Source organism: Nyctereutes procyonoides, unplaced genomic scaffold, assembly GCF_905146905.1.
Source record: "Nyctereutes procyonoides isolate TBG_1078 unplaced genomic scaffold, NYPRO_anot_genome, whole genome shotgun sequence".
Lineage (NCBI taxonomy): Eukaryota > Metazoa > Chordata > Mammalia > Carnivora > Canidae > Nyctereutes > Nyctereutes procyonoides.
This window is the reverse complement of record NW_026575120.1, coordinates 1,098,356-1,122,058: the sequence shown is the minus strand read 5'-3', so window position 1 is coordinate 1,122,058 and position 23,703 is coordinate 1,098,356. Positions and strand designations below refer to the sequence as shown.

Genomic DNA, 23,703 nt, shown 5'->3' with positions numbered 1-23,703 from the left:
GCTCCATGCAGGGAGCCCGACATGGGACTTGATCCCGGGTCTCCAGGATCACACCCCAGGCTGAAGGCATTACTAAACCACTGGGCCACCGGGGCTGCCCCAATGTGGCCTTTTAAAGATATAAATAAAATGGTGTCATTGTCCTACTTAAAATCTTTTCATGACCTCCCATTGCATTAAAAGAGGACTCAACCAACTAAGTATGCTGCACAAGGCCCTACATGCTGTGGTAAATATATGTTAGACTCTTCATTCTCATCTTATGCTATGCTTGTCCTCATATCTACTTGGCCTTCCTTTAGTTTCTTGAACATATCATACTCCTTTCCAAATGCAAAAAGCTTTTTCCATGCTATTCTCTGGATTGTCTGGATTGCTGTCCATACACATCCTGTCGCCCATACATACTCTGCACAAATCCTTTGTCTAACTATTTTACCTCCAGAAAGGCTATGACTGTATCAACTAAAGGAAATGGCCCAGTGGTCTTTCTTATAGGACCTTGTCCTTTTCCTCTGTAATACTTATCACTATCTGTAGTTTTAAATTTTATTTTAATTTACAAATAAATTATAACAATTGTGAAAATTTGCCTCACATTTTGCTCTTTGGTTAAAATTAGGGCATGATATGGGGCACCTGGGTGGCTCAGTTGGTTAAGCATCTGCCTTCAACTCAGGTCATGATCCCAAGGTACTCTGATTGAGCCTCATGTCAGTCTCCCTGCTCAGTGGGTCACCTACTTCTCCCTCTTCCTTGGCTATTCCCTGGCTTGTGCTTGCTCACTCTCTCTCTCTCTCTCTCTCTCTCTCTCTGTGAAATAAATAAATATTTTTTATTAAAAAGTTAGGCATAATGTAGGGTGCTTGCTAATTCACCTACACATATATAGCATATACATATATATTATTATTATATAATTATATATATATTATTAGATTCTTGGAACACACCTCCCTTTGTAGGTACTACTATGAGAGAACACACACACATACACATACACACACGCACATGAGTATGCAGAAGTTTCTTTATAACTTTGAGGAGACTCTAAAATTCTAAAATTTGTGCATATAACTATGGGATTCTAACTGCCATCTTAACCCAACAAACTTCAGTCCTTGCTAAAAGTTATTTCATTTTTACAAAATATTAAATCCAAAAAAGGAAGCGTAAGTTCAGTAACATCAAGCTTCATGTTTCACTATCAATAATGAATGAGAAATCTCTAATACAGTGAAATTTAGCCTATTTCAATATGTATATACCATTAAAATACCTATATGTCTTTATGGACCTCTGTTATATTCTTGATTTCAACTTATTAGAATGCATCAATTGGTCTAAGTCAATTACTTTAAGGGAAATAATATTGGTAACATTTTGTCTTTAACATCTCAAATAGGAAATCCCCATTAGTGTAATAAATAATGTATTTGGCAGGGAATTGGCAAGCCATCTTAATCAGAAAACTTCCTGGCTGACAATCACACAAAATTTAGACCACAAAGCATATCTTAAATGTTTCAGCACTTGGATTTTCCTAAATACTTCTTTTAAGTTCCTTCTGAGCAAGTTGCACAAAGATCAAAACATACTAATTTCATCATTGCTGGCGAAAATCATAAAAGAAACTTATAAAAGCATATGGATACATTTACTAACTTATAAACAACAAAATGTTTCATGACTTTATTGAAAAGAGTCAATAAGATAAAAGATTTTCTCATTTGTAAAATGAAGAGATTGAGCTAGATGATAGTTAAGATATCTTTAAGTCCTAAAATTCAATTCTTTTGCTCTTAAATAAATAGTACTTATTTTCCTCTTCTCATGAGTAAAAGTACTGGTATCTATGTTTTACCATTTCTGTATTTTTATTCATATTTAATAATGGGTAGTGTATTGAACTAATACACTAGTAGCTTTGGGCTCAGTCATGCCTCTCTAAGAAGTGGAAATACAAAAGAGAAACTCATTACCACCACCTAGCTTGAACAAACAGCTAATTTGGAGGATTTTCTGCTACCCCTTCATTCTCTTCTTTTATATCCCCCTCTCTGCCCCAGTTCTATTAAACACACACACACACACACACAACCAACAACAACAACAGGATGTCCATTATGAATATAACCATTTCTAATCTGTCAAGGGCAACAGAGAGCATCCTCAGGAGCCACAGAATAGAAACAACCCTTCCTAGAATCCATTTTTGATGTCTCCTCTGACAGTTCAGCTAGAGTTCCTGCACTATGAAGACATTTTGGTCAGATCCTTGTTCACAGACCTTGGAAAGAGAGCTTAGAAGTAATAGAGTTAAAATCGAATCTAGTCAAAGATGCTCCTAAGCAAGCAAGAGATTCTAGGACTGTCTATGGTAAGTTCCAAGTTGTACTCTGTCACTTGTGCCAAAAGACCCTCTTGTATTAGAGATATTAGTGGTGGAAAAAGATACTATGTGGAATTTATAGGAAGGCCAGTGAGAAAATCACAAGTCAGGTCCTGGTCACACAATTTTCAATAGGGAATACATCTTTTAAAATGCAACTCTTGGCATGCTACTGAACTATGATACAATTTGAGAGCCTGAATATGGGACATCAAGTGACTATACAGCTAGAATTTCCAATCATGAGCTAAAGCCTATCTGACCCCCCAAATTAGATAGCCATACTTGTGTCATCCAACATGGTTGTACCAGTACCTGTTCCTCAGCTCTCTCCCATGGATCAGAAAGAGGATCTGTAAGGAATAGCTGATAGAAGATGGAAAAGCCTTAGCTTGGTTTGCAGATGGATCAGCTCAGTACGTGGATGCAAGCCACTATATAGTCTAACAAAGGGAAAATCCTCCCAATTGGCAGTGTTTGGGAGAGTATATCTGATCATTTACTTTGTACGCTAAAAGAAGTTGCCTGAAATTAGAACATAAAAGGACTCATGGTTAGGCTGGATAGCTGGTCAAAATCCTAAAGAAAAAATATCAGAGGATCAGAGACAAAGAGGTCTGGCAGAAAGAATATATATGATAAACAAGAGTGGGTATATAGTGTGAAGAGCTTTGTATTCAAAATTAACACCAATGTAAGAGCACCCTCCATGAAAGAGGCACTAAACAACCAGGTAGACAGAATGACAACCAGATGATGGCAGCCAGCTCTTATTGGCCAGCCCAATGCTGGAACAATGGACATATTAAAAAGTGGCATTGGTGACAGAGACAGAAGTTAGGCACCAACCCAGCAGCACAGGCTCCTACTTTCCATAATGCATCTGTCTACAGCTTCCTCTAAATATCTAACCTGTCAGCAACAAAGACCAATCTTGAGTCCATGTTATGGCACCATTCCTCAAGGAGACCATCTGTACATTTGATGGCAAGTTATGTCCAATTTGACCCCTTCCACTCTGAGAAGGACTGTGATTGATTTAGATAGAAATAGAGTTTCTGGGTACAGATTGTCTTTTCTGCCCACAGTGTCTCAGCCAGAAGCACTATCCAAAGATTTGCTCTACCTGCATAGGATCTGACACACAGCAGGGTAGATATGAGAGTGGGCACAAGACAAAGGGATATACAATTCATATTCCCTTCATGAAAATATTGATTTGAGCAACAACAGGTAGACTGTATGGACACGGAGATTCATTGTCCACATGTCTCTACTAGGAGGGATTTATTGCCCCAATTGCCCAGGCACTATCAGGCCCCTCATGAATTGCCTCAGCTGCAGAGAGCCCCACTACCCACAGTGGCCCTCAATCAGCAACTGATTCAAGCACGAGTAAAAAAAAAAAAAAAAATTGAGCCAACTTGTCCCAGTGAGTTAGGGCCATGGTAGCTCCATAGTACAAGATGGCCAAGTCTGACATCACTTCTGTGTCACTGCTCAACTTCTGCCTAACTATATTTGCTTGCCTTTTCTTCCACAGTTATTAATCCCATGAGCACTTCCTAAGAGATATTTATTCTCTAAACTTCATCTCAGAGTCTAAAAGAACCAATCTAGATTATGTTTTCTAAATGAGTCTCAGGAAAGGGAGTGAGCCATAGGAGACTCCAGGATATTTTAATATCTTGGAACATTTTTATGAATCTATAAAATGCGTTTATAAGTATATGTATTTATATTTTCTTGGGCTTATACTTGTCACTCTATGATAATTGAGATGGCATGTTAATAAATTTCAAATATCTTTAGCTGATGAGTATAGGAAAGTTACATCATATGTTTTAAAATTCTAAACATTAACAGTCATAAATAACCTCAAAATGGATCATAGACACAAACATAAGAATTGAAACTATAAAAATTTCAAGAAGGAAATATAGGAGATTCTTAGTGGCTTTGGACTTGGCAAAGATTTCTTAGATGCAAAACAAACAGCATAAACAAAATTCATAAATTGGGCTTCACAAAATTTAAAAGCTTTGCTCATCAAAGTCCGTGTGAATGAAGGAAAAGATAAACTATAGACTGGGAGAAAATATTTGCAAAATACACATTTTAAAAGGGTTTACACCTGGAATGCAACTCAAAAATAATAAGATAAATAACCCAATGAATATAAACAAAACAACTGAACTGATGCTCTACCAAGAAAGATATACAGATGGCAAATAAGCTCACAAAAATATGTTTAAAATTATTAGTCATTAGGGAATTTAATAATTAAAGTGCATATTATATGCAAATTAAAACTAAATGAGATACTTCTACATCACTAACATTTCTCAAACTATAAAGACTGTTTATACCATTGATGGGGATGTAAAATAACTAGAACGCTTATACAATTTTCTTTAAATGTAATAAGGTATAGCCACTTGGAAAACTGGCTGGCAGTTTATTATAAATACAATTCAGCAATTCCACTCCTAAATGTTTATCCAAGAAAATTAGAAATATATTGCAGTTTTATTCATAATAGCCTTGGAAACAATCAAATGTCCATCCACCGTTGAATAGATGAACAAGTTGTGTCATATTCTTACAATGGAATACTACTCAGCAGTAAAGAAAAATACACCACTGACACATGTAATAATAGAAAATATCTCAAGAACATTAAGAGGCTTTAGGGAATGATTCCATCTATACTAAATTCTAGAAAATAGAAGCTAATCTATAGTGATAGTAAGCAGATCAGTTGCATCAAGCGTGGATGCAGGATGGAGGGACTTCAAGGGGCAAGGAGGAACATTCTGAGCTAATAGAAATATTCTAGGGATGCCTGGGTGGCTCAGCAGTTAAGCGTCTGCCTTTGGCTCAGGGCATGATCCTGGAGTTCCAGGATCGACTCCCACATCGGGCTCCCTGCATGGATCCTGCGTCTCTCTCTGCCTATGTCTCTGCCTCTCTATCTCTCTGTGTCTCTCATGAATAAATAAATAAAATATTTTTTAAAAAAAGAAATATGCTAGAGGCGGATAATGGTAATGGCTGGACAACAATGTGAATATACTTAATGCCATGAAACTATACTTAAAAAAAGTTAAAAAGGGAAATTGTATGTTATGTATAGTTTAGCACAATAAAAAAAAAAGGGGGGGGAGAGGTAGTAAAGACAGTATGTGAGGGAAGACACCTCCATTGAAATTAATACTTTGCTTCTTTGGTGGGGAAAGCATGGAAACCAAGAGCTGAGTTGCAAGTAACGGAGCTGCCCTGACCATCGAAAACCAATAAGCAAAGGATCAAGGAGGTTAGAAAGGAAGAGCTTCAAATAGTTACCATCCTGACCAACAGGAGAGGTGAACCCAAAATAACCCAGATGAGTATCTTCATGCTGAAATGCAAGGGAATTACATCTTAAGTATCTCCCAAAGGGTTATGTCACTACCTCCCAAAAGCCAGAAGCATGTATTTCATGGGATATTGCTGGAGAATTGACTACTGGAAAGCTTTGGATGTGGATTGGGCCTGCTGTATGCACAATAATTTCCCCTGTGGGCTAAGACAAAGGGTCATTAGATTTTTCTCAATTCCTAAGAGGAACACTGGCAAATTGCTTAGATTCAGAGGAGATCAATAGGATACAAGAATCAGCTATACTTGCAGGCACTGCATCCATAGCAACAACCTTGGCAAACCCTCCACACAGAAGCAACAAGCCACTTCAAAATCACTGGGAGCTGAGCCAAGAGAGGGAACACTGAGACAAGGACTTCATAAATCTTAAGGATAAACTCCCTGCTCTTGAAAACAAAGGACAAGTTCTAAAGCATTTTCTTTGATTTCTTCTGATCTCTCTTTAATTTAAGAAGCCTGGCCCTAAAGTTGAGAGTGGGCCCAGTCTCTCAAAGGGAAGGACAAATTGCCCCAAAGTCCTTAACATGCAGGTCCATTAAAACATTAGATCTGCCTGGAGAGACCCTAAACTCTGTAACCTGTTCTGAACAAAGGATAATATTCAAGAATCTCAGGGGGTAGAAACAGGATCAAAGATAACATTAATTATGGAAAACTTGATAATAGGGAGAGAAATTATTTTGACAGTTGTAGTATATGGAGGAGAACGTAGCTGAGGTTGTTGAGTTGTGATAATTGCTTGACACAGAGGACCAAAGATGTTTTCCCAGGATGATATCTCCTTTCCCTGAGCAATTTCAACAGACTTATTGTGATTCTAGGGATAGAAAGAGCCTTCAAAATCTTAAACGGTAGGACCCCAACAATTGGACATGCCAAAAGGAAATCTCTAGAATAACTCTTTATCACTATTGCAAATACAAAAATACCAAGATACATTAGGACTATCACAATTCACAAAATAGGGATGCAGAAAAAACTAGGAATAACCCTAAACATTATTTATCTCTTTAATTCCCTGGTTTGACTAGTCTAAAACAGAGATGGACATTGAATCAACCTTTCAGTAATCTGTGGTTAGTGATATAGCAAAAGCATTCTATTAGATCCCTGTTAATTTTGGTCACCGTGTAGTTTACTTCCATTAGGCCAGAATTACACATTTATTGTCCTATTACAAGGATAAACTCTCTAGCACCATGTTATAATCTAATATGGTGAAATTTAAAGAGATGTTCCTGACCTAATTCAATAGAAAATGTGTTCATGGGGTACCTCAGTGGGTTAAGTGTCTACCTTTGGCTCAGGTTGTGATCCCAGGGTCCTGAGATTGAGCCCCACATCCTGCTCCCTGCTTAGTGGGGATCCTGCTTCTCCCTCTCCGTCTGCCGCCTGCCGCTACCCCCCCTTTCATGCTCAGTACTCTCTCTCACTCTCTCTTTTTCTTTCAAATAAATAAATAAAATCTCTACAAAGAAAGAAAATGTATTCATTTCATAAGTGGCACTTTGAGTAGCAGAAATAATTCTATCTGAGGCTCTGTCTTCCCTTCTTAGTTTCATTAGCAAAAATAATAGAATAAGTTAACAGAAAAAAGAAATTCAAGGGCCCTCACTAAACAATAACTTTCCTGGAAGTACTATTATTTGGAACAAATAAATTATGCATGGAATAAGTTGATACATTTTTTCCTAAAACCCATATCACTTAACCAGATGCAAAGAAGTAAGCGCCATGTATGGATATTGACATATCCCAGTAATATGCTGCAGTCTCATCATTGGACTACATGGCCTCCTGGACAGAAGATTCCTTAAAGTTTACACAAGCAACTTTCTAACCTCTCAGCCCATATAGCCAATATAACCAAGACATGACTTTTCAGTGATCTCTTGACATAGAATCATTGGCATGTCTCTGAGAAGATGACAAAGTTGTCAAGTCTGTCAAATGGTGGGCTCATCTTGAAAATCAATTATCAGCACTTATTGAGTCATAGTTAAAACAGAGCAACTCAAAGACAGAACACCAAGTCTTTTTTGCCACCACTAAGAATTTGGTTATATCTGACAAGATATTGTAGCTACCAAAATCCCAGTTTGGAGGCAAACAAAATTGAGACAGAGCAGGGACTGGACTCTCTAAAAAAAATTAGTAATAACAAAAATAAAACAAAACAAAAAACTCAGTTCACTAGCCCAGCTTGTGAGTGCTGCTTGCCATCAGGAAGCCAAAATCCACAAGCTCCAAACAAGCCCCATGGCCTAACTTACAACCAGTTAGCCCCTGTGAGAACCATACCAAATCAATCCAAACCACAGTGGACCCTAGGGCTGACCTTTCACTGACTTCTCCCCCCATTATAATATTAAAAATCATGCCCAGGGATGGAGATTTAGCATGCTAATTATAAATGCAATGTATGAAAAAGCATAATCTCCAAGTGTGCAGGCACTGATAAATCCCTACCTCTACATGGTTAAACATCACTCTTCCCACCCCCACCCCCCAGCCTCTTTAAAACTTTCCCTGTCCTCTTCTCAGGTAGCCAACCCCAGGACTCTTTCCTTTGTGCTGTCACCCTTGCACTCTAGCAGAAGCCTTACCTGGAATGCCCGCTCAGCCTCTAGTCAATTTTTACTGCTTAGTGACCCCAACCAAGTTTGGTAACAATATGATTGAAGATGGAGTCTTCTTCATGATAACAATTTATCTTCTCAATAATTGCTCCCTTCAGAGTACCACCTCCCATAACTCATGCTCCAGGGCAAATGAGATGAGGGTAACAGTCTAGCCAATAAATATGCTAGAACTTCAGACATACCTGGCCAGATCCACCACCATAAAGGGATCTGATGCAATTCAGATGGTAAGTCCTGAATGCTTCTTTATACTAAAACACTAAAGAGAAAAGAGAAGTAAATCTGACTTATTTACTGAATTGGGACAAAGAATACATGATTCACTGGGGGAAACTGAGTTTTAAAAAAATAAAAGTAAACACATGTCTAAAATTATATTTTCTTATATTTTAGTTATTTTTTGGGGAAACTTATTAATGAAATAAGCACAGATACTCATTTCTGAATGCTAGAAATGTTAAAGTAAATATTAAAACTCCCATTGACCAAATAGGTGTCAACATACATATAAACCACTTAAAAGCCAATTCATATATTGCACGGAGCTTTAGTGACCAAGGAACCAGGAAATATTGAATATTTTGCCAGACAGAGCCAGGGAAATTTTAAAGTTCAGAAATCTTTTAAAACTAAGAAGACTTTAGTTATCTTTTTTCCATATACTTTTCTTTTCTAGTGTAGTTCTCTGATCCTTCTACTCCATTGATAAATACTACTAGGTAATAATAGGAAATAATAATAATAATAATAATAATAATAATAATATTGGTAAGTGAGGAATTAGTACATCAAACAACTCATATGTGTTTAGTGCCTGTTACTTCCAAAAATAATTTTAGGGTATCTGGGGGGGTTAGTCCAAATAAATCCTGATTTCAAATTTCTCAAAATCGATACCTTGATAAAATGTTTCCATTTCTATTTACTGTAGTTAGAGATCCATAAACTGAAGTTGGACTCAATTAACCTCAGCCTGTTGGTTCTTAGGATGATATCTTGTTCCTCAAGATATATATAATACATAAGACTAAGACACATCACTTTCCTTTAGCCATCAATAATAATAGGCTATAATCTCACTACACCCAAATTGTCCAGTCAATTGCACTTTGGAGGCCTGACCTTGAGGTTGCTTACACTGATGAGAGACGAGGTTACTTTCAGCATATATTGAAAACATTTAAACAGCAGTCAGGAGCTACTTGATAACATTTTAGCCTCCCATTCCAGAGGGGTATCTATACAGAGAAGATCCTTGGTGTCAAACTATTAATTATATCCAATTGTACATTGAACAGGGCAATAGCTGGGACATGCAAAAGAACACTTTACCAGAAAAAAAATCAATCTATTCTAACAATTTAAAAAACTAATTAATGCTAATGAAAGTTGATTTATATACATCCTAAGATTGTCTCTGGGTGAGATTAATGTATCAAAATGGTTAAAAAGAACACTAGAACACTTCCAGCTGCCCAACAATGTAAATTAAATATTTCTATTTACTGGGTAAGCTATTCAGTAAGTGTTTGTTGCCACAAATCCAACGCAATGCACCTGTGCCATGTAACTAGAACATTTCATTACAGCTCCATGAGCCCATTGGGGTCGAAATACAAAGAGTATGAAATAGGGTGAACCACTTAGAAACTCCTTAGATCTGATTGGCTTTGGTGTCATGCTCAGATTACCTTAGTACCCAAACATTAAAGATTTTATGGTATATAGAATTTTGGTTAATAGAATTATATTAACATGTCCAGTCCTGTGGGAAACAGCTAATTCTGCAGAGAGAAGGAAGCACTCTGGATGATAGCATAGCCAACTTCACAATTGGCTCTCAATAGGATTCATGAAATAATTAAATCCCAAAACACCCATTATGTGTAATATATTAACTTGTGTTCTATACATTTAAAATAGTACCACACATATGCTCCCTGGAAAAATTAAGAAATACTCACACTATTAATCTATAGGGCTTAATTCTTTTGCAAAACTCAGTCAAAAAAATTCATCAGTCAATATATGGCCACTCTAATAAGTCAGACTGTTCAAAACTCATCCCTGTCCAAAGTACTAAAGTGTTGTTGGGCAGAAAATAATCACAGGAACAATGAAACTTGCTCTAATATGCTTAGAAAAAGATTGTGAAGTGTTTTAAAATCATGTTGTATGATTTATAAGTCCCCATACTGGAAGAAAAATTGATATTAGGTATAAACATTACCAATTTAATACTGTTCCTTCATTACCACATCATCATTTATATATATTACCAAGTAAAAGAAAGATAATTGTTAAGGAATTTAAATATTCAAATGTGGCCTGCAGAATTATTTTGTTCGGACAGAAGTGAACTATTCAACCAACTGCATGAAATATGTATCAACCCTCTTCCCTTCAACTTCTTCACCAGTACCCCTGTACACACTACTAGCCCACAGTAGGTTTGGCTAATAGGCTCAGCTTGGGAACCTGAGAATAATATAATTTGTAGGTTCTATGAAAATATGTAGGTTTGATCTAAGGGCGTGTCATAGATATTGAGTAACTCTAACAATGGATCAAGAAATTATATGCATTAATCACACCAACCAACATTATGCTATTAACCAAAATACCCTATTTAGTAACACTATATTGATGGCTAAAGGAGGGTGATGTGTCTTAGTCTCATGTATCATATTTTTCTTGAGGAACAAGATATCATTCTGAGAACCAACAGGCTGAGGTTAATCGAGTCCAGCTTCAGTTTATGGATCTCTAACTAGAGTAAACCGAAATGGAAACATTTTATCAAGGTATTGATCGTGAGAAATTTGAAACCAGGATTTATTTGGACTAAACCCCCCAGATATCCTAAGATTATTTTCGGAAATAGTGTGCACTGAACACATATGAGTTGTTTGATGTACTAATTCCTCACTTACCAATAATATATAATAGTCTCTTAAATTGTTTCATAAGAAATTAGAAACTGCCTTTTATAAGCATAACAACTTATCTACTGAAGTCAGAGTTTTGGTATATATATAATCTTTCTAATCATTAATTAATTCACAGAACTGGCAGTTTCCACATCCTGCATTATCAATGTAAGTGCTGGCGTGCGTGGCTTTCTAACTTACATATATCAAGTTTACAATAGATCCATATTCTCACAAATGGTTGATAGCTTTAGGTTTCTGAATTGTTTTAATGTTGCATTTAATTGAAAACCAGACTCTTTGGAATGGCATACCAAAGCTCAACAAGACCTTCATGTACTGAGATCTCTTATATCATTGCAGAAAATGTAGGGAAGTTGAGCAGTTGATACTTACTATTTCAGGCAAGAAAGAATGGAAAATGTAAGTTAATGTGATTGTTAATAGAACATTTAAAAATGAAAGAAAATTAAAACAAGCAAAAAGGATGACTAATTGTGGGATTTTTCCCCCAAGCATCCTGAGGATATAATAGTTTTAGATATTACTAAATAATATCTAATTTAGTAGATTTATCTAATCTAATAATATCTAATTTATCTAATTATTAATAATTAATTTAATGGATACAACTATTGATTTGATAATAAACTAAATTATCCTTTCATGCATTAAATAATGTGTTCATACATCATCTCCCTTTAGGAGTATCAAGTGAAATCTATTCAGATACCTAATAGATCATTTCTTCAAATAGTGCAAATTCAGCAGATGCAAATTGTTTTTCATACCTAGGAAGAGCTGCCAAAATATAAGTATAATGAGAATACAAGATACAGTGACTTCTTAGTTTTCTGAAAGTTTGTCAAACTATTGCTTCAGTCATTCTTCATATTTCAAATCACTACAAGCAGCTACTACATTAAAAAAAAAGTTAACCTGTACTCTCGTCGTATCTCCAAAATATTTTCTTTGTTTGAGTAACGATATGTATTGTGGGCTATCTTTTATCAGTGTATGGTCTCTTTAAATTTATAAAACTTCCTCCATAATTATTAAGTATAGACACCAGCATCATTTTGGAAAAGACTTGAAATGCTGCATAAGCTTGTTTGGGGATGGATACTTTATATATAGGTATTACTCATATGTGGAATATAGGAAATAGTGCAAGGGACCATAAAGGGAAGGAGGGGCAGCTGAATGGGAAAAACAGAGAAGAAGACAAATCCTGAGAGACTCTTAACTCTGGGAAACAAACTGAGGGTTGCTGAAGGGGAGGTGGGTGGGGGGAGGGGTAACTGAGCGATGGGCATTAAGGAGAACACATGATGTGATGAGCACTGGGCAATATACTGTATGTTGGCAAATTGAAATAAAATTTTAAAATTAAATAAACAAATAAATAATAAATGTATCAAACATTGAACCAAACTAGGTTTTTTTTACTTTTATTTATAAATAAAAGTAAAAATAAGACCTATTTTATTCCGAACATTATTAAAGTATTACCACAAAAACATTTTTTATTTTTACATTTATAAAACCAAGAGGTTTTGAGCCAAAACATTTCCCTATCTCTGTCTCTCACAATCAAGTACACACACAACTCTCCCCCCCACTGCACACACACATTTCCATGTAGCTTTATTAAAGTTGTATTTTGAATACCCTATCCTCACCCCACACATTTCTATTCATTTAAAGTCATGCTAGGTGAAATTTATGTAATGAATAGGTATAACTCCAAACAGCATTAAAGCATTAGTAGGTCTTGCCCTTCAAAGTACAATCTGTGGTCTAGCAGCATCAAGCATCACCTGGGACAATGTTAGAAATACAAAATCTCAGACCCACCCCCACCCCAGACCTATAATCTAACAAACCCATCCTTTAACAAGCTCCCTAGGTGATATGGTATGTACATTAAAGCTTGAGAAGCATTGCTCTAGACTAGTGGCTCTCAAAGTATAATCTCCAGACCAAATCTGTTAAAAATTCAAACTTTCAGACCCTACCCCACATCTGCACATCAGACACTCTGGGGCTGGGACCCAGCAATCTGTGTTTTCCCAAGCCTCGCAGGTTGGGGATTGCTGGCAGGGGCTGCTACCATTATCATTAGCACATCCTAAGCTTCAATTCTTCATCTAGGGGGTCGTGACATTGACAACTATTGGGAAGAAGAAAACCAAACCTTAAGAAAGACCTTTAAGAACCCACCAGATCTGTATGTGCAAAGCTTTCTTTTTCTTTTTAAGATTTTATTTATTTGAGAGAGAGAGAGAGAGAGAGAGAGGGAGGGAGGCAGGCTCCCAGCAGAGCAGGGACCCTGATGTGGGGCTCTATCCCAGGGCCTTGGGATCATGACCTGAGCTGAAGGCAGACACTTAACTGATTGAACCACCCAGGTGCCTGTGCAAAGCTTTCTAAACTTTTTTGTGCCCCTGTCCCAGTTGCTCACTAAACTCCAGCCACAAAGCTCTTTCTCACCCCCATTGGGACTTTGGGCTCCTTGTTTCCTCTTCCTACCAGGATCTTAGCCTCCTCTTAACCTGGCCAGCTCCTTCTTATTTTTCATGGTCAACAAAAGTGTCAGCTCCTTAGAGAAGCCCTCTCTGACTCATCTTACCTAAATGTGTTCTTTCTTTTCTGTGTCAGACAGAGCCTTATTTCCCCCAAAGAGCACATCACAATGTACAATTATGGTATTTATTTGTTAGCTTACTTGTTTCCCATTTGTTTCTCCTACTACACATTAAGTTCCATGAAGGGTTCACTTCTGTCTTGACCACCATCTTCCTTAGTGCCTAATATTTCTTCTGTGTAGTAGGCTTTAATGACTATTCCCTGAATAAATGACTAAACAGGAGATATAATGAAAAAGGTACCAGATTCAGAAACCAGTATTAATGCTGGTGCCACATAAACTAATTCTTTCTATGATCACACTGGGGGGGGGATTGGACTTTGCCACACTGAATAAGAAAATAAGTGAGCATAAGTTGTCTATAATATTTCATAATTTTCAATATTAGAAGTTCTCTAAATATCAAAATATTCTCAATTTTGTCATTTAAAAATATATAAGTAGAACAACTTTCACCTAAAAAGGAATGAAACCAAAACACAAAATAAAAATGTTTAATTCCCTTTTAAATGTGTGTTGAATTCAATACAGTTTGTTAAAGCATTTTTCTAAGCCAAAGGAACCAATGTTACACTTAGAAGGCAATTGACTGCAAAAATATATATAATCTATGCTATATTTTTTAAAAGAAATTCAAGATTTATTCTACGTTTACTATGTTGCAAAAGTGATGTCTTCTCTACAGCTCAGGACATCACAACAAAGTAATGGCACAATAAAAGAATTTTTGTTGTTTTTTTTCTTTGTATTATCTTCATATACCAGTAAAAAATAAACTCTTTAATAAATAAATATATATAATAAATATTTGCAAATTGAAAATGTATAAATAGGTCCATCCTTTTAAAAAAATGTTCCATCTTGGTAGAGGCATGTTCCAAAGTCCACATTTCATCCAGGTTTTTCACATATAACTCCATAACCTGCAAAACCCTGCAAGGTCCTCAGAATTTATATAGCAATAATCTTGGCCGACTGTGTCAATTTAGTTCTTCAACATGAAGTTTCTATTTTTACCATAACTTTTAAAGTAAACATAATCCAGAAAGGTGAGGTACCAGCAGCAAACCAGGTGGGGTTCCCATTATCCACAGTTCAATAGATTTTCAGCTACCAGTAAGTACTGAGCCAGTGTACCTAAGGGAACTTAATCCACTTATAAAGAGAGGTCTTGGTCTACTTCAAGTCAAAATAAGTTTTTTTTGTTTGTTCTCAATATTCTTTCCAAATTCAGTCTCCCAGGAGAAAACCCCATAACATTCTGAGCCTGGGTTATTCTATGATGTGAACTCTGACAAGAAAGAATGGTCATATTTTGGCTGTTCAGTGAAGACACTATCATGCTTCAACTGTACATCAGTATATCCTTGTACAATTCAGGAACTCTCTCTGGATCCACTGGTCTAGGCAGAAAATGTGTAAATTTCTGATGTCTTTTAGACCTGGCACCATCTCTTGGAGTTCCATCTTTGTTAAGAGCCACAAAATACCTACGGCCAGTGTCTCCGTGTTTATATATGTTGGATGAATATGTATTATACCAGTTCTCTTCAAATTGCTCCCTGAAGATGCATTCAGAAGTCAATTTCTCCTATAAAAAAAATGTAACAACCATTAAAAAAATACCTTATTGAGAATTTCCTTAGAAAAGTTTCATCTTTATATTTTTATTGCTTTGCTTGTAATAATATCCTTGTCAAAGAAGGGAAAAGGATGAATTATTTTTGCTTTATTTTGTTTTAGTTCTTATGTTATCTGGAATTCTTTCTCCCAGGCAGCTAAACTTCCTAGAGGTTTTGTTGGAAGAACTTTAAGTTAAAGATCAATTCTCAATCATTTTCAAATACTTATTAAATTTGCAGAACTTTCCCATGCTTCATTATATATCTCCCTCCTACTACTACCCCCACATAACAGGCCTATAGTTAATCATGTTCTGTTGTTAGATGCCCAAGTTCTACATAGCAAGTCTCTACTATCATTTGGAAATACTTCAAGATCTTAACATCCCAATTCCTAATTCAAAACCATCATTCCAAATCATATATCTTCCCTACATGTATTTATTAATTGTTTGATGATACATTACCTATTATTAACTTTTATCTAGAGATTAGTATTAGGTAAATGTAGTAAAGGCCCAGTGATTTCTTGCCTCTTTAAGATGAACTGTATATTATCCTAAGGGATAGATCACAGTTGCTTTTTTGAATCATGGTTCCTATAATTATCAAGATATGATCAAACTAGCATGGCTGCCATTTTCTGTTGTTGCTTACAATTACCTAAAACTTCATTCATTCATTTCCTATTTATGAAGGCCAGCCACATATATACTTAACTACGGAAGATGATCTTGGGTAGAGAAAATTTCATTAAATAAATGATTAAAGGTGAAAAGAATTTAACATGGCAAGAAGAAAATATCATTTTTCTCTGTCTTTGGTAGGAAATGATCAAAATATAGAGGGGAGTAGAAAGACCCAGGATAATGGGCAGGTGGAACTAGCAAGCTAAAAGCAATAAATGTTTGGGGCTTAAGAACTGAAATTGAGGGTGCCTGGGTGGCTCAGTCACTTAAACACCCAACTTTTGATTTCAGCTCAGATCATGATCTCAGGGTCATAAAATCTCAGGGTCACACTGGGTATGGAAACTGCTTAAGATTCTCTCTCTCACTCTCCGTCTGGCCCTACCCACTCCTATCCCACTTGCTAGTGTGTGTGTTCTCTCTCTAAAAAAACAAAAACAAAAACAAAAACAAAAACCAAAAAAACAAAACACCAAAAACTGAAATTGACTGACTATACTACTGCCCAGACACATGGAAATTAATCAGGATACAGATACTTAATTTCTACATATGTATATTTTACGTATTTCTTCTGACATGCATTATTATGTTTTTTTTACTGCCAATAGAGTCATATTTTCAAGAATTACAATAACGTTTTTAAAATACGTACTGAGCCATAGAGTTCTCCTTTGTCATTCATTCCAAGGTAAAGACCACTGTCCACACCTCTAATACTGACCAGTCCCACTGCCACACTGATGAATTCCAGGATGCCTACATTTATAAACAAAGTAATGACAAATAATGACATATTTATTAATGAAAATATGACTACTGAAAATCCTTCAAATAGTAGACCAATATTGCTAAGTATAATAATGTAGGTAGAAGTCCTTTATAAGTTGAAAAGTACTATACAATCATATTAGTTATGATGATCTTCCAATTTTACAGATGGAAAAAAAATAAAAAGAAAAGTTTTCCATCATGGTGTAATGTTGAAGATATAAAACCATGAACCAGACTGACTTGCATAACTTACTGTAAATTTTACAGTAACTTAAAATTTGATAGTCCTTACTGGCCATTCTGTCTACACAAGTCATTTATCTTCTTTGGGGTTCCATCTCCTCATGTACAAAATGAGTGAAATGCCTCTTTCTAGGACAGCAGTAAGGACTGATACATTTATGCATTCAACAGATGGAAGCTATTATTATCATAAATCAGTACATAACAGAGATGTTCTTAGTTCTCTGTGATTCCATTAGTTATATATGTTCTATTGATTGTTTTGTTTTGGTTTTGCTAACTATGAATCAAGTCAATCTTTTCCTAGTAGCAGCCAGCATACCTTATATATTAGTGTTTTATAGTTTATAAAGGGCTTCTACTTATATTTTTTATCTGGTCCTCAAAAAACAATTCCCTAAAATAGGAATGGAAGATAATATTATCCCCATTTTTACACCTAAAGACACTGAGACTCAAAAAGATTTACCAACGTGCCTAAGAATATGATATTTGGAATTAGTAGAATGGATACTTGAACTCACATCTTCTGAGCCCTAATCCAGTGTTTCTACTTCAGGACAATACATTGGTTTCAAAACTTTATAGATTACACAGTATGCTGTTTCCTCTCACATGGTTCTTAAAAATAAATTTAATAGTTCAAAGAAGTAAAAGGACTTTATAATTCATTAAATGTGATAGCCAAATACCGAGATTTTAGCATGCAAGTAGATTTTGCTATCAATAACTTCCTAACATTATTTTCATTTATCAATAGATAAACTAGTATCATACATTCTCCACATAATACACTAAAACATCATAGTAAAACAAGTAATGCTTCCCTTTGCATCACCCTTTTTCTCTGCACATACTAACCTTTGGACTAATTTCTTTGTCTTGTTCTTCAGACTTTTTGCTGGAAAAATATATAAACCTGCTTTCGATGCTTGAAACTGCCTTCCTCAATAGCTTTCTACCTTCACCTTTTACTCCTTCTTAAGCTCTACAAACAGTATAAATGTGCACCATTTATCCTGATTCTTGCTCTTAAGTCATATCTTGATTTACTGTACAAGCTTCTGTTTGGGCATGTGGTGTTCCCAAGGCCAAGAGAAAGCACAAAATCTAGCTAACCCTTATACAGAGCATTCTATTCTGTCCAGAGCCTAATTCATTCTTTGGCAGAAACATAGATTCTTAAGCTCTAAACATAGATTCCCAAGAGCTCAAATGAGCTCTTTCAAACCATTAGTAGATCACATAGAACACTAGAGCTATCAAGGATCTTATAGCAAGAATACGCTACCAAATTGCCTATAAGTGGCTGGAAAGAGTCAGTGCCTTAATGGAGAGCCAAAGGTAGAGGGGAGATAAGATATAGCAGGAAGACACAGGCTCCATAGGACAGCCACTGAAATGACGAACATAGAAGTGGGGAGTAAATGAAAATTAAACGTACTACCAAGCTCATTAGTGAGTGATTCCTGTTAGAAACAAAAATATAGATCCAAAACATGATCAGGAGAAGAAGATATATTAATAGGATTTCATCCAGGATACAGTTACAAATGTATAATTACTTGAATTTGTATTGAATGTTAAATTCAAATGGAAAAGTGTACTATGGCTTACATATAACTTAATTCTCTGTAAGTATCTGATTTACATTAAGATGCTCTTGTCTTTCAATGAACAAACTGAGTATTAGGATGTGTAATAGAACCAATTTTCAAGTATAATAAAATATGTCTCATTTCCATATGAACCAATTATATAACAGGTCTTATAAAGTATCCATTTTTCCTTGCAAAACTAAATGGTAAACTACCTATATCTTACTTCTGATTTTAAGATAATGCTCCTATCTTGTAAAAAAAATGTAGTTGTAGAGAGATAAGAAATCACATATATTTTTAGAATAACTGTATTCAATAGCTTCAACTATATTAAGTGAGCAACATCTAAAACTTCATCCATACCGGGTATTAATAATTTTGCAATGGTTCACAGAGATTGATGGGAAAAAGGTGATGTGTTTTTTGTGTTCCTTAGAGATTTTAGCCACACTTTTAAATTCTGATCCTTTTTCTCCTCAAGGAAATAGTATACCGCATAGTAATTTGTAATCACTTGATTCTTAAATGAGATTTGACAAGTCTTTCTTATTTATAATATGAGGTGGCAACTAAGCTAATTCCTTAACAAAGAGTAGACATGAAAAACTTTCCTTAAGAGGTAATCACAGATTTTAGATAGATTTTCTAATGCCCAGTGTCCCATAAAAAGACTTGGAGGTACTTTGTCTTTCTGGTATCATTTTCAAAGCCAGCCTTTTTAAGAATCATAATAAACAGGTGAGTCAACCCACAATGCAACCACATCAGACAAATCTATGGAGAATAGGAGAGAATAAAGGAAAAGCCTTTAAAAGAATATGTTTGATCTCAGGTTAAACTTTTTTTAAAAAAAGTAATGATTCCATGTTTATATATCAGGCAAAATCTTCCTACTGTATTACTGTGCAGAAAAACTATTATAAATGTAGAGTGAAATCAGATAGGAAATTATTTTAACCTCACTGGGACCTTTTGTTTAGCTTCTATTGATGTGGTTTTCAGATTTTAAATACAGGGCTCTGAATTTTTCATTTAATCATTCATGGGCAAATTAGTATAAACTATCAAACACGTTACTTACTTTAACATCACAAATAGCCATTCTTAAGCTTTTTCAAAATTCTCACTTGATGACATAAATGAGTTGAAAAGAAAATAGCAAAATAATTTTATAATTAATATTTCAAGCACTAGAAAAGAAGGCAAGTACAGAGAGAAGCATATAATGTCATACATGCTAAACATAAACTTTCTTCTCACCTCTATTCCCTTCTAGTAAATTACAATGTCTTAGCTTTCCAAGGCCACTAGGATGCACTGTAATGCATGGTAGAGAAAACCTCTTTTAGGCTGTCAGAACTAATCTGGGTTCTTTCCTTTGTGTAACAGTAAATATTTTGTCTTAATATGTAGCCTTCTGCCATAGAGTGACTTAAGCCATCACAAAATTGATTTAAGTCATATTTTTGCAATTCTTAAATAATTATGCAAAATTCTAGTAAGAAAATGTTCTAGCAAGATAGTAATTCTGATATACAACATTAATTTCTTAAGGAAATGATTTAAATACCAGTTTAATGAATGTTATCAAGTCTCCAATATTTATAGTCTCTTCCCATAGATTTATATCTCTTCCTATAGTCTTATAAAAGAGATACAATGTGTGGGACACCTGGGTGGCTCAGTGGTTGAGCACCTGCCTTTGGCTCAGGGTGTGATCCTGCAGTCTCAGGATGGAGTCCCACATCAGGCTTCCTGCCTAGAGCCTGCTTCTCCCTCTGCCTACATCTCTGCGTCTCTCTTCTGTGTCTCTCATGAATAAATAAATAAAATATTTTTTTAAAAGAGAGAGACAATGTGAAAGAAGCCACTCTTGTCATTGGGGAATTACAGTTGAGTCACAAGCGTCTTAAAGGTGTCTAAGGCTATACTATGTATCACAAGGGGCGGGGGTAGGGAAGGGGGTCTGAGGATTACCTCCACTTAAGGTCTACCTGCTGTACTTATAAGTTTTACCACATTTGTGTCCCTTTCTAAATCTTTCTAGTAGCTGGAGGATTTTTTTCTAAAATGAATGGAGGGCAGTAATTCTTAAAAGCAAGAAAACTGAGCCACCTGGTGTCAGCAAAGTTCTTTAGAATCAGAATCTCAGCCTCCTCCATTTAGAAACCACTTTCTAAAAGTGACCCCAAGGTTGGCCACTAGGTCATGACACTCTTGACTCATAGTCAATGGGAATTTGAAAGAGATCAGGGAAAGCTGCAAACATATGGGTTTTAAAAAGTTAATTTTCTAAGCCTTTAAGTGCTACCAAATGACCACCACATGCTCATTTCTACATCTAGAGTTACAAATGCCCCTCAAACCGAGATTTACACTTCTCCAAAGTTTTAATGAGTACTGCAACTCAAAAAAGGAATGAGTCTAAGAACAAGGGGAAGAGGACAAGATAAAAGAGGGCCATTCCGAAATGAGATTCTCAATCCTTCAGTGCTAAGGAATAGAAAGGAAGACAGATGTTGGGCCCTTTCACATTGCTGTCGAGGAGTAAATGCTCTATCTTAAAAAAAAAAAAAAAATACAATAAATCTCTCCAGTGACGTCCCAAGTTTGATGATCAAAAATCCTTTGAGAATGCTACCGGGTTAACTCTAATATAATGAAAACTCCTGCGAAGGGGAAAAGATCCTGAGATGTTAGAACCTGAAAGCATCCTTAAATCATCACCTAATTTAACCTCATCATTTGCAGAGAAAATGAAGGCTCAGGCTGTTGAAGGCACTTGCTAGTAGAGAGTAATTCACAGTAGAAACCATATGATTTCCCAATCTGGTGTCACAGGATCACTCGCTTGTTTCTTTCTTTTAACTCCTTCTGCTCCCAGGCATTGCTGGAGGTACTCGGAAACACGTCCCTCTGTGTTCCCACCCATATCCTCTTTCGCTTCCCCATTTCCTCTTACACACGGTCAATACCAAGATCTTTGCTTTCGGATTTCACAATTTCTAAAGAGGAGCCTGGCTGAACGACTGGGCATGCTCAGTAGCTTGGAAGGCTTTTTTTTTTCCCCTTCCTTTTCTCAACCAAATTAGAAATTAAAGAGCTCAAAGAATTGCAGCCAGGTGAGCCTTAGAGTAGCGACGTGCTCACTGAAAGTTAATCTGTTACCTCTTCGGGTGCTAAATCTTTACGTAAATGCTCCCGCCCTGTGGGAGAGCGACGGTCCGAACAGTAGCCATGGATGCATTATTAAGTGCGTGACTGTGAGGCATGTTTAAAGAACCGGAAGACGTCCGACACTATTAATTCTTGTTAGGTAAATGGTACTGGAGAAAAGGTGAGAGGAAGCAGGAGAAAATAACACAGGGATCTAAAAAAAGCAAAACAAAAACTGCCTGCGAGGTAAGAAGTGCAAGCAAGACGTGATTCCGAGTCCAGGTCTGGTCCCAGGCAGCAGAAAAGGGCAGGGCCGCCAGGTGCGTGCGGAGCACCAGCCCTTCTCCTCCCGCCCCCGGCGTCCGGACCGCAGGCCTGCGGGAGGGCGCGGCGGCAGGAGGGCAGGCCGGGTCCTCCCGGTCCCCGCGCCCGCCGCCCTCGCTCCCAGCCCGCACCGTGCACCGGACGGGTCCCGGGGGCGTGCTCAGCACCGGGGGGAGAAGAGGAGCCGGGGCTCCGGGTGCGCGTACGTACCGAAGAGGCTGTGGTCCTGCCGGGTGCCCTGCACGCTGCCGTCGGGCAGGATCTGCAGGTGGAAGCCCGTGCGGCAGTAGAGCTGCCGGCGGCGCAGGATGCCGTGCAGGTGCGCCAGCTCCGCAGCCCCGGGCCCGCCGCGGGCGCCCCGCTCCCCCGCGCCCCGGCGCTCGCCCAGCAGCGGCGGCCGCTCCCCGGCAGGAGGCAGCAGGAAGTGCGAGCCCACCTGCTGGCCCAAGCCCTCCAGGCCGCCGAGGAAGCCCCCGACCTCGGCTAAGGGAGCCATGGAGGGGCCCGAGGGAGAGGCGGAGGATCCGGGAACACAAAAGACCCCAGGAAAAAAGTGTAGCGGGGATGGGGAAGTGGAGGGAGAAAAAAAAAAAAATATATATATATATATATAGCAAAAACAAGCGCAAAAAGACCCGGTTAGTCCGGTGAGGTCGCTGAGTGGACTTTGCACTGGGATAGCAGGGGAGTTTTCACTCTCTTGGAGCGATCTTCTCTCCTTGGGCAGGTGGGAGCCGGCTGCTGGCTTTGCAGGAACATCTATGCGCTGCCGCTGCCGCCGCCGCCGCCGTTGCCAATACCCGGCTGGGCCTGGGGCTGGGGCTGGGGCTGGGGCTGGGGCTGGGGGCTGAGGCTCCAACTCCGCAAACTGATCAGATCAGAGTCCTGTGTACATACACACCGAGTATATATGCGGGTCCTCTTGACATATGCTAATCAAGTCCTTTCATGCGCACTGGGGAGGTTCTGTTTGAAATCTTAAACCAGCCTCCTCTCAACACGTTTTTGCTCTTCGGAAGTGACCAAAAGGGGCCCTTGACGGTCCTCTATCCATGCTGTCGCAAAAATCATTCCCACACTCCGGCCAGAGCTAGCCAGCTACTTCGGGGAGGCGCAGCTAAGGCCCCTCTTTGGGGTCGTCTTTGGAACGACCGAGATGCTCTTCAGCTACTGCTGTGCAACCGCCTTTGATGTTGGGCTCCTTTGCAGTGATGGATCGTTGCTAAAAAGGAGCCCAGCTTGGCAGGTATAGAGAAG

The 23,703-nt window shown here is 37.5% G+C and overlaps 1 protein-coding gene across 1 annotated transcript; it reads right to left on the bottom strand.

Annotated features, from left to right (window-relative positions):
• Positions 1–15,382: 15,382 nt before the first annotated feature.
• FGF20 (fibroblast growth factor 20) lies at positions 15,383–22,942 on the bottom strand. The gene is made up of 3 exons (XM_055335521.1): positions 22,657–22,942; positions 17,004–17,107; positions 15,383–15,628 (listed from the first exon to the last, which is right to left on the bottom strand). The coding sequence occupies exons 1-3, from the start codon at positions 22,940–22,942 to the stop codon at positions 15,383–15,385; spliced, it is 636 nt and encodes a 211-aa protein (XP_055191496.1).
• Positions 22,943–23,703: the final 761 nt, after the last annotated feature.

Coding starts and splice junctions, on each gene's coding strand:
- FGF20 (XM_055335521.1), bottom strand. CDS start 22,942: ATGGCTCCCTTAGCCGAGGTCGGGGGCTTCCTCGGCGGCCTGGAGGGC. Junction 17,108..22,656: donor GCAGGACCACAGCCTCTTCG/GTACGTACGCGC, acceptor TTATAAATGTAG/GCATCCTGGAATTCATCAGT. Junction 15,629..17,003: donor AAGGAGAACTCTATGGCTCA/GTACGTATTTTA, acceptor TTTTTTTTATAG/GAGAAATTGACTTCTGAATG.